General features: G+C 41.1%; 1 protein-coding gene across 2 annotated transcripts; it reads right to left on the bottom strand.

Annotated features, from left to right (window-relative positions):
• Positions 1-5,677: 5,677 nt before the first annotated feature.
• On the bottom strand, positions 5,678-14,991 carry myb (v-myb avian myeloblastosis viral oncogene homolog). Of its 2 annotated transcripts, XM_010739348.3 has the most exons (16): positions 14,793-14,991; positions 12,882-12,999; positions 12,604-12,675; positions 12,354-12,446; positions 11,295-11,515; positions 10,510-10,717; positions 10,328-10,396; positions 9,927-10,031; positions 9,171-9,431; positions 8,855-9,028; positions 8,437-8,552; positions 8,224-8,338; positions 8,017-8,112; positions 7,655-7,753; positions 7,446-7,529; positions 5,678-7,198 (listed from the first exon to the last, which is right to left on the bottom strand). In XM_010739348.3, exons 1-16 carry the CDS (start codon positions 14,813-14,815, stop codon positions 7,085-7,087), a joined length of 1,968 nt encoding a protein of 655 aa, XP_010737650.1. In that variant the 5' UTR covers positions 14,816-14,991; the 3' UTR covers positions 5,678-7,084. The 2 variants fall into 2 exon arrangements, with proteins under 2 accessions (XP_010737650.1, XP_010737651.1); XM_010739349.3 differs by lacking the exon at positions 8,855-9,028 and having other exon boundaries at positions 5,679-7,198; positions 14,793-14,990.
• Between the last annotated feature and the right edge of the window lie 4,005 nt (positions 14,992-18,996).

Raw genomic sequence — 18,996 nt, 5'->3', positions numbered from 1 at the left:
TCAATAAGGTGGATTTATTTGCAGCGTACATGCATCTTTTTTTTTTTTTAATTCTACAATTTTCTATTTACACTTAAAAAGAAGAAGTCATTCTGTCATACATAATACATGTAGTTTTATGTGTGTGATGAAAACATGTACATGCCTATTCCGAGCATGTTATCGTCACATCTAACTTAAACTTCAGACAGGTGTATATATTATATACATATTTTCACTTCATTAGGTACACTTAAACAATCCAATATGATCCAATAAAACAACCAAGGTATTTATAATATATTCTAGTTACTATTGTGGTTGTAGTTTACAGTAGTATTAAACTGGACTGCTTTATACTGAGAGGTGTTCATAATGTTATGGCCCTCTGATATACAGTATGTAAATGGGTTATCCAGTAGAGTAGAGATTTACAGTTGTCATGTTAGAAAGTAAGTTTATCCAGTCAAATATTTGATGACTTTTAGATTTATGTAGATGAAGAATTATTGAATCATTTACGTATGTTTTAGATAGATACAGCTGAAGATAGACAGGAAAGCAGGGAGAGAGGATGAAGAGGGGATGACATGAAACAAAAGGCCGCAGGTTGGATTCGAACCACAATCGCTGAGGTAAAGTCTCAGCCTCAGTACATAGTGCACACCTCACTTCTTCTTCAGCTTCTTAAATGTGATGATTCGTTACACACTGAATGGTCATTTTCTAAACCAGATGACTAAACCATTACTCAAGAAAGCAGAAGTATGATCATCTATAATGTAATATATTTTGAAGCCGTATGAACTTTCTGTAGTTTAAAAATCATAAAAATGTGTGAAAATTCTTTTACAGATCATACTTTTTAAGATCACAGCTCTTACAGTTACCATAATGGAGGTCATTTCTGGGTTATGAGTCTATTATTATATGATGTAAAGAGCTCTCATGAGCTTCTCTGCTGATCTCCTCCCTCATATTGTTGTTTATCAAATGGACCAAAATTCTGTTGTTGTTGTTTTTTTTTTGCTCTTTGACACTGTTGGCAATACTTTGGCAGTACTGACCTAATTTTTGAAATGTTTACAGTTATTGTTTGGAGCTATCTGCAACAGACACATTGCTCTATACATTTTTTACACTTGCAAAACAACAAACAAACGGCCAAACGAATGGCAGCCAAATCTGGGAAGACAGTAACTGTTACAGACGACTCTAATCACCTCAGCAGCAGCTCCAACAGTCCCCATCGCTCTCTCTCTCTCTCTTTCTCTCACACACACACACACTCTTTGTTCACCTCTCTTACCCTCCTATCTCAGTCTCTCTTTCCACATGGCAGGGGTCTATCTGCTCAATCTGTGTGTTCTAGTTGTGTGTGACCATATGCATGCATGTGCATTTTGTGATTGTGAGTCAGCGGGTACATGTGGGTCATACTGTCGGTCCGTGTGTTATGGTCCTCACGTGGCTGCAGACTGCAGACGTTTTGGGCAGGGGTCCTGTACCTTTACCTCTATCTGTAAACAACTAAAACTGAACAACACACACCCTTTTACATACATACACAAAAACTATATTTCGGGCCTCTATGATATGTAATCTTTGTGCACTAACTATGATCAGCTATGACTTGTGTGAAATGTGTCACCTCTGACACTAAATAACCCAGGGTTTGTGGTGTTTGATCATATATAGGTTACACCTGTGGGTCTGATTGTGCTAATTCAGGGCGCGCTTGTCCCATATTATTATATTTCACTAAGCACTTGCGTGCATGAACCTTACTGTTAAGATCAAGCTTATATTTACTACATGCTGGAATTACCCATGCTGCTTAACTTTTAAACCTGTTAAACCAGGTGGCTGATTGTACCACAACTTCTCCTTGAGGTCTGGTGTAACTGTACTGAAGTTTATTTCACTTTATTAGGAAGTTCTCTGTTTTGAATTTCTTTGTGTTTCTTCACATTTGCATGTGTAAATCCTGGCAGAATATTCAAGATTGTGTAAAAGTCCTGTGGTAACGTTGGTTGAACTTTAGGAGACCTTGTTGTTATTTTGTTTGTGCTGGGACTCCATATATATACAGCATCTAACTACAAATATCTCTGTTATAGTTTCACACTTAATTGTTCACATGATTTACACGACCCCAGTGAATAGGTGTTTTTCATGGAAGACATTCTGGCTTGTCACAGTTAAAGACTTCAGGTGTAAATAATGAAATCATTAATGGCTAAATTCTACTCGTTAATTAACACGTTGCATCTCATTGGTGTTACAAAGACAGAAATGTAAAAAAAGAAAGAAAACGTTTGTAGGGAGTTACGTGGCGTAACTGTATCTAAGCTAACAACAGGTTAGCCCGGATAGTACGGGAAAGATGTGTAAACTCTAAAACTGAATGATGCTTGTTCCTGGTACCGTGCACGTTGGCTCGCTTTTACACTGTCATGCCTTACTGGGATACTTAAATAGAACAGAGCCTTCTTTATTGTTATTGGGAACACCTGTGCTTTTGGAAGAATGACAATTTGTCTGACTGACACGCTGTTGTTTTTACACACTTACACTTGTTGATCTAATGTCAATTCAATTTCAGTCATTTAACTAACATGTGTAAGCACAGTTCCGGGTCACAGTGCCTGGCAAACCTTGCAGTCAGGACAAGAGTCTGGAAGATACTGCGTTTGAAACTGTTACAGCATGTAACCCCCTACAAAAATGTTTGTTTATAAATTTCTGTTTTTGTTAAATCAATGAAATAAATGTCAATTAATATTTGTATATTAGTGGCATTAGTGGGGCTGGTAAGCAGATTTTTTTAAGCTAAGGTAACTACTACCCGCCTCTCACTCAATAGAGACAATACAAACTTGAGAATGGTATGATTGTCTCATCTGAGCCTCTGCAAATAAGTGTATTTATTTATTTTTTAATGCGCATTTTTGCAGTGTTAGCTCTAACATAAAATTCTAAATTTCTTTGCACACTAGCCAAGGCAAATATTTTCAATTTTTAAGCCCTTTTAAGCCCCTAGCCCCCTTGTCCCTGCAGAAAGAAACCAGATATACTATGGGTTAACATAAGTATAACCATGTTTCAACTTCACTGAACTCTCTTTCACTGTCTTTTCATCCCTTGTCATCTTCTCTTCCCTCCACTTCTCCCCTCATCTCTGTGCCATGGATGGGTAGGGTAGTTATCAGGCCTGGCCAGCCCAAGCCCAGCCCTCCTACCTGACCACTGCCAGCAGGGAGCGGCTGCTCTTGTCTGAGTATCTCCGACCACAACAGCACCCAGGGAATGAGGAAATCAGGCTAGAGTAATCTATGCAGGCCCAGAGCACGCTGGCCTGCATGTGAGTACATGGAGCGTGTGCATTTTTTTGAGTAGCACGCGCATGTTCAGGAGCCCGCCACTTCTGCAACATCCGGCTATAAATCTATTGTGACACGTCAAACTGAATTTATGAGCCAATCTGCTTGCGACAGACAAGTTTGATTTGAAAAAGGGAAAGGAGGATGGAATAAAAAAAATGTAGTAGTGAGAGTGAACTTCTGCTTTAACATTTAGAGTTAAATATTTTACTTTAAAAATGTCATACACTCTTATTTTTCTTTCTTTTTAGATGTTTTCTATGGTGTGTCTAAATGTTAACATTGTCCAATAAAGTTTAAACTTGAAAATAAAATCTGTTGCATTCAAGAAAGGTGTTTACAAGTTGCACACTACATCCAGAAGTCTTTTATGTTTTACGTTACTTCACTGCTTCACATCCTTGTTGCCGTGGTATCCCTGGACCAAAAGCTAAACCCGTGTCCAAACAGAGACAGGGGGAATCACACCAGCCCGTGACACTTGACATTTTTGCATTTCCCCCTTTGCTGAAAGATCAGGTCATGTATTTTAGAGAATATAAATAGGAGCCATTGAAGCTTTGACTGCAGTGGTGTACGCACCAAAATCTAAAACACAGCTCTTGTCATCTTTTTCATTCATGTCATCTTGGATTTGCCTTCTACTTGCTTTTATGACTGTTGTTTGAACTGAAATGAACTTGACAAAATGTGTGTGTGTGTGTGTGACTTGTAACCCAATGTTTTGTTGATATTGTGCATTATCACATACTCCTGTTGCCTCTCTCAAATGATTGCTGCACTGCACTGTTGATGATAACACAGTCCTCATATACTGTTTCACTTTTCACTTGAAATCACCAGCACAGAAGAGCTGGGAGATCTGTGGCGACCAACTATTCACATTATAGGATCTTATGTCTTGTAATATCCATCTGGGTCCATATTGTTTTTGTCAATAAACTACTATCCATCGATCTATCCATCCATCGTCACACATCCACACATCCACACACACAAACACACACACACAAAGGCAGCTGCCTTCTCACTCAGTGGAAGCAGGTGTCTGAAAATCTCGTGAGGTTTGGGGCTTTGGGTTGTTGTTTTTTTTCTTTCTTTTGGGTGTAGTAGAAGATGGTGAAATTCCCAATGTGAAAGTCTGCTTCTTGCTCTGGCCTCCTTCCACAAGACACCCCCACCCATACACACACACACACACACACACACACATACACAGACAAAACCACATGTGCACATGAAACCACACACACTACAATTGCTGACAGGGAATTTCAAACTCATCTTTTGAATTTGAACAACCCTCATCAGACCTTTGCTATGGTCTCTTTGCTGTCAGTTTGCACCATTGTTGTTACAATAGTGAATAACCGCAACGTGATCCTTTAAATACATACATGTGCATCACTTAAAACTGCAGTAAGCCTTCATGCACCCCCAGAGGAAACTATTTTTGTTTGGCCCTGTCTCAAATATCACAGTTCCTGTTAGCTGTGTCAGTCGCGATGAATGTCATTTCTGTTCATGAATCCCTTCGAGACTCATACTTGAGATGGGAATCTATATTTGAGGGCACTGTGGTAGATCAGGATGAGGTGGGGGTGCAGGTGGCTGGCGGGAGGGAGGGCAGGAGGGGAGGGAGATTGTGTGTGTGTGTGTGTGTGTGTGTGTGTGTGTGTGTGTGTGTAAATATATCTCTTCAATCTTGGCTTTCATGGCCTCACAGGAAAACAAGTCTCCTCAAGAGACTAAATGTGGAGCTCATATGTGTGCATATGTGTGTTTTTGGAGAACTATGATGATTATGGTGTTTTATACACTAAATGTATGCAGTATATGCACATGTGCTTACAGTCTCACCAGAGTAAACTTTTTCTTTGCACATTCACATGAGTGGTCTCACAAAAAAAAGAGACAACGGTTGGGTACATTTGCTTATTACCTGCATCGCTAGCTTAGTAACTGGCAGATGGAGGCAATGTTTTATGATATGCCCTGCACAACTTTATGACAACAAACCTTTGTATGTGCCGGATTGTGTGTGTGTGTGTGTGTGTGTGTGCGCAATGTGAGGGTATTTGAATACTACAGTCCTCACAAAAATTTGAATACTAGAGGTAGATTACACTTTGGGGACAGCAGAGCAAACAGTTCATTTACTTTAAACAGGGGGATTGAAGAGTGTGGGCTGACTGTGCTATTTACACTTGTAACCTAAACGACTACAGGCTATTTGTGCTGAAGTTCCTGACTAACAAAAGCATATTTGCACCTTAATTATAGGAAAATGACACACCGAGCACAAGGATGTAAGAAAAAAACAACACACTTTATTTACTAGGCAGTATATAAAAGTAAAAAAACATGAAAACTTGGCGTGTAGGTATAAATGCTTTTATAAAATCATTATTTTGCTCAAAAGCTAGTATCAAAACAAGGCATTTAACATATAAAAAGATTGTCTGCTAAGTGTTTGACATGGTCTACCGCAGTCTTAGTAAGAAAAAATGCTGACTGAATATACATTACAAAACAGTACAAAACTATTCAAAGAAATGTTTAAAAACAACAAACATACACAAGTTTTAATTGGGCTTTTGTTTGTAGCATAATATAAAATATCAGTGTTTCAGTGTATCGATACTCTCGCTTTTTATGGAGAATATAAAATTCAAGTGCAGCTTGGTCTTAAGGCCCTTTCAGACACAACGCGATTAGCCACCGTGTTCAACACGGAGTGCGCTGTGCTACATCGGACGAAAGGCCGTGGTGGCGCGGCACATTGGGAAAAGAAATGGGTGCTGTTGTGTCTGAAACTCTACTGGGTGAAGCTCATGGTTTTAAACATGTAACCTTTTAAATGTATAAATATACTACATATATCATTCAATTTCAACAAATATAATGTTTGTTCATTGATTTGTTTCCCCCGTCCAGGGCCAGAAATAAATTCAAAGTTGAAATGAAAACTCAATTTTTATGAAATAAAAAGGTGCCAATGTGGTAACTGGTTAATACTAATGAGGCTGGCCTCTTCTGTTGCGTACAGCATGATAATTAATAATTGAAAAATGTTAAGAACAGATGTAGCTGTTCTTTAGCAGTTAAGTGTTTACATGAGGTGGCACAGAAGAAACACCTGAAATTCTCAGTAGACCCATTGTAGCCTATAAAAAAAGAGAAAAGAAAAAAAAAAAGAAACAGAAAACTCATGACTGAAATACAGAGGTCAGTTTTGAATGAATTAATATGCCTTTGGATTTAAGATAATGCTAACAGGGCTTAAATACTTAACTTACAACACTGCTCCATTGGCCAATTGTAAAAAACAACAACAATAAAGTCATTATCAAAGCAAGAGAAATAAATTAATCAACTTGTTCTTTATATTAATATCAAAATTCGGAATTAATAATACAGCCCAAATTATATAGCCACCGTTTCCCACTATTTATAATACAATGATAATAATACAATGACAAGACCAAAAGTGATAGGATGTACATTTCTAAAAACCAAAAGCAAATTCTATATAAAAGATTTCAAAAAGAAAAAAAAAAAAAAGTATTGTCCTTGGTTGGTTGAAATCCAACAAGTGTGAGTGTAAAAACACCAATGGCATAGAGCCTCTCCCAACTGTTGTACCACAACAAATATGAAACCCGCTGCGCTGCGTCCAGCGCAGGGATTGTTGATGTTTCCAGATCAACGTGTGTCTCTGTCTACATGACCAGTGTCCTCGTAGAGTAAGTGTTGATGTACTTGTGGCTCTGCTCCGAGGCCAAAACGTGCTCCTCTGTTTTACCACAGGTCACCTGTTCCCAGGAACTGAGATGCTGTTGTCAAGAGAAAGAGAGGACGGTGATGAGTTTTTAAAATCACGCAACAACCTTTGGCCTTTTCAAGCTTTATTTTTGATAGAGACAGCTGAAGAGATGGGGAATGACATGCAGGAAAGAGCCACTGGTTGGATTCGAACCCTTCGTACATGGGGCGACTGCTCTACCAACTGAGCTAAACACCGGCCCGCACTATTTTTTAAAACGTAGATTAATAAATGCATGCATACAAACTTCTACACACCTGTGGTGGGCTGCCCATGCCTCTGCGAGGGAGGTGGTAGACTTTGTGTCCATCTTCGCTCAATAATGAGCTAGTGAGTAGGTCCTGAAGAGAAATATAGAAAATATTATCTTAACGAGAGAAGTCAAGCTTGATGTACAGCAGGGGAAGGTTTGAGGACATTTGTGAGTAATCGTTATAGGTCATGAACTGTCTAAACGTGAACTTACAGGAACTTCCTGTGCGGGGCCATTTGGGGAGAAGAGCTGTGTGTGAAGGTCTTGTCCTTCCCACTGCATACACGGGCTCCTCTCACATGGGGACTCCACCTAGGATGCAAAACACGTCATGGTCAATTAACGTAAATAATTATCAGCAATGATCGTCCTCGACTATCGTGCCTTGCAATTGTATTCTCCAAGATAACCGAGAGCGTCTTGCAAAACTGAAAAACTATATTCATTTACACACAACTGCAAACTGAAAGCACATCCTGCTTTTCAACTTAAAAACTACAACTTCAGTCTCACGTTTGTTTGCCTGTATGTGTCCTTTTACATATGTGTATGTGCTTATGTCAACTGGAAAGTACCTCTTGTTTTATCTTCTTCAGTGGAGGCTGCTCAATAGCACACTCCATCGGCTCCTGCTTGATGGACTCCACCATCTGTTGCTCCAAAGGGACATTCTGGAAAAGACACAAATCCTCCAGTGAGTCACGGGGACATTATAACGAGCAGAGATGTTTACATGACAAATTCAAGACTCAAGAATACTTTTGAAGGCTTTTTTCCCTCACCAGTAGCTTGAGGGGTCCATACTTGGCCTCCTGCAGTGCCAGGGCTGACCTGAAAGGTGTGGGTGTACAAGGAGACGACTCCATGATCGAACGACGGATGTTTGGAGTTCTGAACCTGAGAGACAGAAAGCATGACGATTGTTTGTAAATCCTCTTTTACCACAAATCTTGTTTAACTGCATAATAAAACTCATTAGAGATAGAGGCACTTACATTTCATTCTCTTTCTGGGGCCTGACAGTGTGGTCGATCAGAGGCTTGGAGTCCACCGGAGAGCTCATTGGTAAACTGTCATCGGAGTGTTCTGAGCTCATTGACTGGTTGAGAAACTGCGAAACAGAAGGAAGGAAACCCAATCAATCAAAGTAGCCTGACAGGTTTATTTTAAAGCAGTAACAATCTGGCAGAACATGGGAGCACATTCGGCCGAGACTACAGAAATGAAAAAGGAAAGGAGTGAAGCGGACTGGTGCGTGAAAAAGACAAGTTATGGGTGAAATGATGGAAATAAAAAACAAGAAAGATGGAAATCAGCAGGAGAAACGCTAACTCTGAATGATTGGTTGTTGATGTCATAGGCGGCGGGTTGGTGATTGGATGGATTCTGATCACACGCAACTACTTTAACTACCTGTGAGGGTGAAAAGGGGAGGTTTCTGCCTGGTGAGGGCTTGGGAGTCGAGCAGATGAAACCCACCCATGCTCCGTGAGCAGTTCTTGAGCCCTGATTGGGCAACACCCTGCCTGTTCTGAGAATCCTATCCAAGAGCCCACTGGTAGTGGCCTCATCCACTGAGGAGAGGCTCTAGAAAAAGGGCGGGAAAAGATGGGTCAAGGCCCACTACTGGGTAAAATCTATGTTGCTAATTGCTACGCTCTCTTTTTTTCATCTCGACACAGTTGGTCTTAACAAATAGCACAAAGACGAACTGAATGCAGACACTTACTGAATCAATGACGGATTCCATAAACTCTGGTATAGCGTTTGAGAATGTCGGACTGCTGTGGTGGCTGTTGCTGTTGTTGTTATCGCTGCGGCTGTTATTGCTGTGGGCACGTGCCGCAGAGGCGCTCTCCTCGGGTAGGCAGCTCTGATCGTGAGGCAGGGCGGGAGCGGCTGCCATGTGATGAGGTAATAACACTGACACACCCTCCGAGCTGCTGGTCATGGAGCTCTGGCTTGCCCAGCTTGGATAGGGCAAATTCATCTAGGGTAGAGAAGAATATAAAGAGTGAGAAAAAAACGGTCAAAGAACAAATCACCACAGACGGGGTGCGTGTGAAAAAAAGTGCCAACCAAGCATAACAGAGAAAATGCAAGGCTGACAATAAGGGAAGAGGTGTAAAAATTAACAAAATGAGAAAAGAGAAGAAGAAAGGGAACTTTAATTTAAAGGGTGACAGAAGTGTTGTGTAGAGGGTTGCACAAGGGGTCATGCACTCACACACCACAAATGGTGATAAGCTCCTATTTCATCATTTTTTGCAGAAACAGAGCCCCCAGATGTTTCCTCCTCCTTATTCACACACACACACACACACACACACACACACACACACACATCCAACCTCTGTCCTTAAAACCAGGGTCAAATACACATGGAAATAAATTTCGCTGTCACAATTTAACATGGCGAAGCTCGCTCACAACCACACTTACACAGACTTAAACAGACTTACACAGACACACACACACAACTCACTGGTAGTGATGGCTGGCCTCTTAGCTCATCTTCTGTTGACATGAGCAGCAGTTCGATCTCTTTCACCCTCTGCTCCTTCTCGGGGTCCTCCTCACTATAGTGTCTCTGTGAAAAAGAGGCGGATTTTAGCCACAAATCTTTTTTTTTTAAAGATGATTTTTTTGGCCTTTTATGCCTATTATGGGGGCAGAGAGAGGGGGAGTGACATGCAGTAAATTAGCCGTCCGATGCGGGATTCGAACAGGAGCCAGCTGCAGCGAGGACTATAGCCTCCACACACGGGGCGGCCGCTTAACCCACTACGCTACCGACCGCCCCTTAGCCACAAATTTAAATTCTGTTCATCTTTTTTTTTGTCTTACAACCTCACTAGAGGGACCGATTACACTTTCTGTTCTTACCTGTATAGCAGCTGTTCCATGCTGGGGAATGTTCAAGATATGCAAAGGCAAAGCCATGGGGAACGGGACCTGTAAAGCCAATCAGAAACACATCAAATAACTGCATCGCCTGCTGCTACATAATCAGGGTTATTTAATTTTCCTCCCAGCATTCTAAGTTTTCATTTAAAAGGCTCACTCACTCGGTGTGTGTCGATGTAGGTGTAGTTGAGCGGCTGCGCGTGACTGGGCGAGTGGTGGGGGTAACCCATGATGTGATTGTTGGTCTTGACGTAGCCATGGCTGATGGAGAGTGAGGAGTTGTTCTTTGACGTGCTCTGAAGGTAGCCCTCCTGTTCCACCTTTCGCCTCATGGTGGAGTTCCAGTGGTTCTTTATAGCGTTGTCAGTCCTGGATGTCATGGACAACACGTATTAGCTTGCAAGTTATTCATTGCAAAATGCAAAACATCCTGGACTCTAGTTGATAGCACTATCTACTACGCTATCAACACAGGCACACATGGAGTCTGCCGCAGAGAGACAGTCTCAGTCATGCACACACACACACACACACACACACACACACACACACACACACACACACACACACACACACACACACACAATTGATAAGCTTATCAGTACAGACCAATTACAATCATTTTCTTTTTTCTCTCATTCTCTTCGTCTTTGTCATTTGATTTTAGGCTTTTCTCTGTGCTGACATCTCATGACCTCTTTTTCTCCTCCCGATCATTCTGTATTGCTACAAGAGAAATACTGCCTTTATTCACACCTCCATCTTCTTTTATGTTGTTTGCTTACTTCATCCCTTTTCTCATTTGTTCTCTTTTTATTCCTCCTTCGGCGTCCTCCCCTCCATTTCACTTTCTCAACCGCAACATTGCACAGCCAACCAACAAGGGTTCAGTGATTCATCTAGCTTCTCCTTTTCACCTTTCTCTCTTCTCCATTCTTTGCCTCACCTGCCAGGGAGCAGCTTAGCGATTTCGGCCCAGCGGTTGCCCAACTTCTCGTGTGCCTGGTAGATGATCCGGTCTTCCTCCTCGGTCCACGATGTCTTCTTCACCTCCGGGTTCAGGTGGTTGTGCCAGCGCTCGCGGCACTGCTTGCCGATACGCCCCTTCAGGTGCTTGGCGATCACTGACCAGCGCTTGGCTCCGTACTTCTGGACCAGTTCGATCACCTGGGGTGGGCGTGCGTGTGATTGTGTGCGTGCGGGGGAGAGAGAAAGAGGAAAGATGACAAGGGAGGAGGAAGAGCGTTGAAAAGGAAGAGAAGTAAATGGTAGTGGAGGGGCGTGAGGAAAGAGGAAGGAAGGAGCAATAACAGGGAGGCGAGGGAGAAGTAAAGGGGTACATAGTGAGAAAAATAACATGGTAGAAAGATCAGAGGTGTGTGAGAGGGTAGAATGGAGAGAAAGAGAATAAAAAAACTTGTTAGTTCTTATCTAAATCTCAGAAACAGTATACATTGTGTCACTGAATGCTTCTGCTCTTCCTCCCTCCTTCCCTCTTTCTTTATCTTTCAGCTTTGTGGAGGTGATTGAGAACACCTGGTGGTGAGCAGTGAGGGAGTTTCCAGTGGAACGTTAGCCACTCTGCTAATCATTACAGTGGCATCTGGGTGGAAATATAACTCCTTTGGATTAGTTCAATAAATACCTTGCAGGTTTTCAAAGAGACTTGGTGTGTTACTTGTTGAGTAACGGCAACTTTTTGGGAAACTAAAAATGTGCAACAACAGCTAAGGAGTTGCTACAGAATGGTTGCTTTAAACACACAGGAACATAAAGTAATTGTTTTTTACTCTGGATCACGCTTTGGTTGCTGTTTCCTGTGAGTGGTAGCCAGCTTTGTTCCTCCAAAACAAATAACTAAGATCATAACTGTGTGAATTATGTGAAGGTTTTACCAGAAGAGAAAAATGTGGTTTCATCACTGATTTTTAATATTTTACGTGTGAACATTGAGTCCTTGTGTATTTTAAGTGTTCCTTAGGATCCTAAAAGGCTGTTTTCTTACCCTCTGGTCCTCCTCTTTGGTCCATGGCCCTTTGATGAGTTCTGGGTTAAGAACTTTCTGCCACCTGTGCTGGCATTGTACATCAGTACGATTCTGGTAGAACAGAGGACATGGGGATTAGATCATCTTAATACCACGGGAGGTTGCATGCATACAAAATAAATCCAGAAGTAAGAGAAGAAAACAGAAATAAAAAGAAAACACAATCCTATGTTGTCAAATAATCGCTGTGTGCATTTGTCCTACTTACAGTTAGTAAGCTTGCAATCAGTTTCCAGTCTTCTGATCCGTTAAGCTCAACGAGTTTCTTTAACTTCTCATCCTGAAAAAAAAAAAAAGCTGCAATGAAAACTCCACTATTTAAGTCATAGTCGATGAATGTGGTTAGACTAGTTATAAAAGACAGATTCCCAGGTTCCTTGGAAGTTCTCTATCCCAAGGCCAATTTAATGTAACGTGTGTTGTGGTAAATATGTCGTATTGAGCAGCAAGTTGTGTGTGTGTGTGTGTGTGTGTGTGTGTGTGTACCTCTTCTCGTGTCCATCGTGTTTTGCCAAGGTGGCGTTTCCCTGTCTTGGCCAGTGATCCATCATAATCATGTTCATACATCTCAGTCTCCTCCTCATCCTCCTCGCTGCTGTAAACACTGCAGGCAGAGAGAGACAAAGGGAATTTAAAAACAATAAAACAAAAAAATAAGAAAAGAAAAAGAATAGTGCAAGATAATAGCAAGGTAAATAATAGCACAATAAGTACCAGACTATTTTCAAACTACTCCCTAATTGTCTCTTTACAGAGCACATAAAGAACTCGGCCCACTCTTTAACTCATCAGGTGTCAACACAGACAGAACCAGTCATTCTTGAAGGTTTGGGTGCAGGCTTATAGCCAAGACACCCACAAGGGGAGAGAGAGAGGGCAAGAGCGAGAGAGAGAGAGAGAGAGAGAGAGAGAGAGAGAGAGAAGAACAGCAAGCGAGAGGGAGGGGAGGGGGGGGACAGACGAACAGGTTCCAATGTTTTTGGTTTCCACAGATACTGGGATTGGCATATGTGATCATAATTTCGTGACCCTGGCGTGTTCAGACCTGCAGTGGCATTGTACAGCACAGTCATGCATGCACACACACACACACACACACACACACATACACACACACACAGACACTGAGTGGTTGGTTAACCAATCAGGAGGTAGAGCATGGACAACGTGGAAGACAGGTAGGGTACTTTGGTGTCACACAGAGCAACAGGTGAACAGGAACCCCACTGAGAGGTGTGAGAGAGAGGATATTTACAGTGTTTGTGTCCATTCAACCAAATACGTGACTAACTGATTAACAGTGCTGGACATATGATTGTTAAAATTATAAATTTTCTTTAAACAATAAACACCACAATCAAACCACGCTAAAAAAAAAAGAAAAAAGAGAGAGATCTGACCAAATAAGTCAAAGAACTTTAACAAGAAAAAAACAAAACAGGATGAATACAGAATACTCATCTTGAAAATGATGAATCAACTGAAAACTGCGAACCTGAAACATTAATCATTATCAGTGCTAAAAAACAAAACAAAACGCCAATTTAATCTTAATGCCCAGTAGTACAACAACAACAAAAAAAAACAAAAAAAAAACCGGAAAGCTGGTGCTGGTGGCAAATGCAAGAAATGACTTTTCTCCGAGAGGGGACGGCGTGAAGAACGCCAGTCTGCAAAATAACAGTGAGCTCTCGCTATCAGAGATGCTGCGGAGACGTTCAGGGACCTCACACACACCACACACCACTTCAAGTCCAAAGTTTTTTTATATATATAAAAAAAAAAAAACGTAAAAATGAAAACAAACCGATAACTTAAGTGACATTTAAGACATTAAAAAAACGCTTGTTGCAACATATCCAAGCCTCTTAATGCGTTAGTACAGACAGGCGCCTGTGTTGTCCACGCACCGTGTTGTCCACAGCGTGACACGCGCCTGTCCACCCGCCTAACCTTATTAAAGTGTTTATGTGTGTGTGAGAGAGAAACACACACACACACACACACACACACACACACACACACACACACATAGAGAGAGAGAGACCCCTTTCTCTGTCTCACCACTGACAGCAGCGCGAGGAGCGCACATGCCAGATGACCACCACCTGTCATGGGCGCGCGAGCGAGAGAGCGAGCGAGACACCCACACCACTACTCAGCTTTTAACGGCCAAGAAAACAACAACGGCACACACACACAACAAGAAAATAAAAGGAGTTAATGAAAGAAAAGAAAACATGAACTCTGTCAATAAAGCGCTCGTAACCTCCCCAACTCACGCCGTATCCAACAGAAACGTAATTAGAAAAAAAATAAAGATATAACAACGTAAAAGAAGGGAAAGAAAGTTAAAGAGGATGCAAACTAAAGAGTAGTTTGTGCGTTTGAGCTTACCTGTTTCTCGGCCGCCTAGTCATGTTAATATCTGTAAGAGCGGCTCGCAGGTTGCGCTGAGCACCGTACTTTCGCTATCTGCGCTGGGTTTGTTACTCCCGGCGAAGGCAGGTTGACATTAATTTAAACACAGCAGCCTCCACCAGCGCTCCTCCCCTGCCTCCCCATCCCGGCGAATTTGGCGCTCCTGAACGCGTGCGGCCTCGTCTGCGCATGTCCACTAGGGTGTACTTCACGGCCGCCTCGAGATTTTCCGCAATCGCGATTCGAACCAACGCGGTGAAAAGTGAGAACATTGGTTCATATCGAAGAAAAATGATTCAAACAGTGAGACAACGTTAATATGTTTCCAGAAGAGGTGTTAAATTATGTGTCTTTGTCGGGAAAAAGTCGCTATAATCTTTCACGTTTACATTGTTTAACAAGTTATACTAAGCATATATAAATGATCACAAATGCCACGGTAAAAACGTGGCTTAATAATGTCGTAAATATGAAAAATGATTCACTTTAGATTAATTATGCTGCCTCAAGGTGCATGGCTACAGTCGTGTTGGAGATTTACGAGGTGTTCCTGAAGGCACCAGGCTATTACACAGTAGACTTGTCAAAGGCGCGTTTTGCCCTGCTGTCCGCGCTACACGCTTTTTTGTCAACACTTTTCATGAGTGACTTCTGCTTTTCACCAGAAGGAAACCAATGAGTCTGGACGAAGTAAACAATGTTTTTTTTTTTTTTTTTTTTTGGAGGGGGGGCATGCGAGGAAAGTGAAGTTGGCATGTTTTTCGTGGTTTGCCTGTTGTAATACAGATGTTTCTCAATGATAAAACATGCAAAACCTCTTATCGTGAGGTTTTGTGCTCGCCCAGAGATAGAAAGTTAAAGAAATGTAGTGGCACTTCAACTTTTATTGCACATAACTCACAGGACAACTACCTTTAAAGCACACATGACTGCCTGTATGTTATCCAAGTTAGTCCTCAAGTTTCTTAAACTGCAGCTTGCTGATTATGTTTTTGCGTTTATTCAAAATAATCCACATTTAAATTAGGTTAAATGTTGTTTTTTTTTTGTTTGTTTTTTAGCAAGCCACCCTCAAATGTAAGTAACAATTCCCCTTTCTTAGCTCCATTGCATAACTTGTGCATTAGTCTGTATTAAGACAACTGTCCACCATGTATTATGATTATTTTTGTTTTGGTTGAGTTCTCCATCCTCCCTGCACCAGGACTGTCCTCGCTCAGCCATTCATTGCAGAGAGGATTGGGAGGGGGGGCTAATGCTTTATTTCTATAAATGTGTCTTCTCATTGTATTAGTTCCTCCATACGCGACCGTATTGTCCTGGTCACTTGTAATTACCATCACCCCAGAACAGCCTATTGTCCCAGAGCAGTCATCATAATAGTGGCCTGATAAAGGGCTACACACACACATGCATAAACACATAACCATGGACTGGAAATTTCACTCTTTGATTCAACAGGGTTGAAGCACTAAGATGGTGAGATCAAGATATACAGGATAGGACATGGGTAAAATAAGGTAAAACGTGTGCAATGTGTTGTGTGTGCATTATCATGTGTAGAATCTAGTAATTTAAATAGCTTTGTTGATTCAGAAGCGTTGTGACGTTAAAACTATGTAAACTTTAAGTGATACTACATCTAATTGTACACCTATGACATAATGTATCACTTAGTCGCTTGGTTGCAATCACCTGTGGGCTTCAAATCCTGTCCACACCTGTGTACACAAGCATTGTTCCAGTATTTTTTTTTTTTTTTGCCTCGAGGAGGTGGTACTTCTAATCTATTCAAATCAAATGTTTTATTATATAGTAGCTATCATGCAAGATAGCATACGAGGCACCTGACAAAAATAGAAAAGTAGTTTTGTTAGAAGAGATACAACACAAAAAATAACTGAAACATCACTAGTAACCAGTGTCACCAACATTATTAGCACGCACAAGTAAAAAGAAGCAGAATAAATAACCTAAATCCTACAATGCTGTAGTATAAACAAATATTTGAATGGAATTTCTACTTTATTTGTCTGTGCAAGATGTTAAAGATATCTGTAAGTGGTCTCTTAGGTTTTTTTCTACAATTAGCCCCAAATGTGTCTTTTCCCTAGAGGGTAATATTAAAAACAACATCGTGTTATCTGAAACCAAATTAAGGGAAGGGAGCCAGGCTATGCAAATTCCCCTATAGTACTTTGGGCAGGAAGCCTGACTCCCATTGACTCTTGGCTGAGGACATTTGCATGGACGCGATTGGACAGGTTAAGAGCAGGCAAAGAGAAGGTATTGTGATGGCTGCCCCCTTTGCAAAGCATTGTGTGCACAGGTTGGCTCATTTGAATGATTTTTAATGATGGTCCCTAGGCTGGAGATATCATCCCACCAGGCTTTCAAATTGAGCACTGGGAAGGCCATACATGTGCATTGTTAATTGTCTGTGTGTGTGTGAGAGTATGTAAAGGTCTGCACTGGGGAAGGGTTGATCCCAAGTCAAATAGGTAGTGAATGTGATCCTCTATGGTTATGTGGTTAAATAAACCCACATGTTGAGTAATTGCTAATACGTCTACATGATCAATGACTTCTACATTATTACTGTTCTGCACTGCACATTGAAATTCAGCAATAATTATTCAGAACAACATTATTTTAATGAATATTTTTACACCTATTTGCTTAATGAATACAGACTTTACAGAAGCAGTCAATCAGATAGTTATATTTACTTTAAGAATAATTACCCTTTATTTCACAATTTGACATGTTTCTTTATTGAATTCAGTTGGTTGGACCACTTAAAGACTGCCATGAGTGCAGGTTTTGCATTTTCCCTGGAGGTGAGTTCCTGTGAAAGACTCTTCCTATAATGCCTGGCGCCCATGGCAAATTATGTAAAACATTACCTCATATTCACTGCCAACTTTTGGGATGGATTTCACCCCTCACCCACTTGCATATAGGCTTTGTCTTCTATGATTACACAAGGATTAATCTGTTTTCAAATTTACATGCTGTTGTTGATAGATTTGCAATCCCTTGCTTTCACTTGATTCTATAGATATCATTGCTGTTCTTCCGCTAACAACCATTTTGTGCATCTTCTAGAATTGCTAATAATTCAGTTACAGATAAAGAATGATGGATGCAAACCATGAAGTTTATTAGTTATCCAATAATATAGTTTCTACATCATTCGAACAAAGCACCCAAGCACTGATCCGCCCATTCTTCTAGCAATCTGTCCATCCATCTGTTTAATTCATCTACTCAAGCCAACATTAGTTCCCTCAGAAATCCTTTTTGCTCGCCACTGATTCATTGATCAGACACTCTGTGGCCACGTAGGCAGCACAGATTTGACCAGAGAGTTTTTAAAAAGTATTCAAAGGAAGCAAATGCTCAGATCCTGTGTAGAGGTGTGAAAAATCACACCTCCTTGTTGCAACACAGACGGATGTTTAATTCATCTCGAAATCAGACTACGTAAAAGACAAAGGCAACCAAACAAGCAAAAAAACAACAACTGTGCAAAATAATTGGTTTGTTGGGCAATGCAAAAGAAAAGCTGCAAACATTATGACAATTTTAATGTGGAGACTTTTCACTCACTCAATATGTTCCATTTCCACTACATCAGGTGCTGTTGGCTGCCTTTGGTTTTAAAATGTTCTAGAAACATTTTGCAAAGGAAGAGTTCCCTCTCTGTCACCTGTGTGACCCCGTAAAGAGATCACATTTGTGTCTGTTTACTTGTACTGTGTGCATGAGAGCATGTGCAGTTGTTTATTTTGACATGTAGATGTGCAACCAAGACTTCAAAATGCAGGAAGTGGAATTTTAAGAGGGGAAACCTCCACCCACCTAGAGACACAAACGCACGCGCAGGCACATACGCACACTCTTAAGGTAAAAACCTGCACGACAAATTATAAACTCCATGACTATTCCCTCCTGGTATGACTGTGAGTCGCTTCTTGTTCTTGCTAACCTCTGCCAATTAAAGCCGGTCTTTGTCAAACTGCCAGTTGCAATATGAGCCATTCATTGTGAAAAGGTCTTTACAATTACCTAAGCAGACGTCTTTCTTTATTCTGCTCTATTTTTAGATTGGGGAGACACGCCAAAACTCATATTTCATTTTACCGTGCAGATGTGCAAGTGTATACTTAACCTGCAT

Source organism: Larimichthys crocea, chromosome XI, assembly GCF_000972845.2.
Source record: "Larimichthys crocea isolate SSNF chromosome XI, L_crocea_2.0, whole genome shotgun sequence".
In the NCBI taxonomy this organism is placed as follows: domain Eukaryota; kingdom Metazoa; phylum Chordata; class Actinopteri; family Sciaenidae; genus Larimichthys; species Larimichthys crocea.
This window is presented reverse-complemented; position numbering and strand designations above follow the sequence as displayed.

Coding starts and splice junctions, on each gene's coding strand:
- myb (XM_010739348.3), bottom strand. CDS start 14,815: ATGACTAGGCGGCCGAGAAACAG. Junction 12,676..12,881: donor CACGATGGACACGAGAAGAG/GTACACACACAC, acceptor TTTTTTTTTCAG/GATGAGAAGTTAAAGAAACT. Junction 10,032..10,327: donor ATGGAACAGCTGCTATACAG/GTAAGAACAGAA, acceptor TCTTTTTCACAG/AGACACTATAGTGAGGAGGA.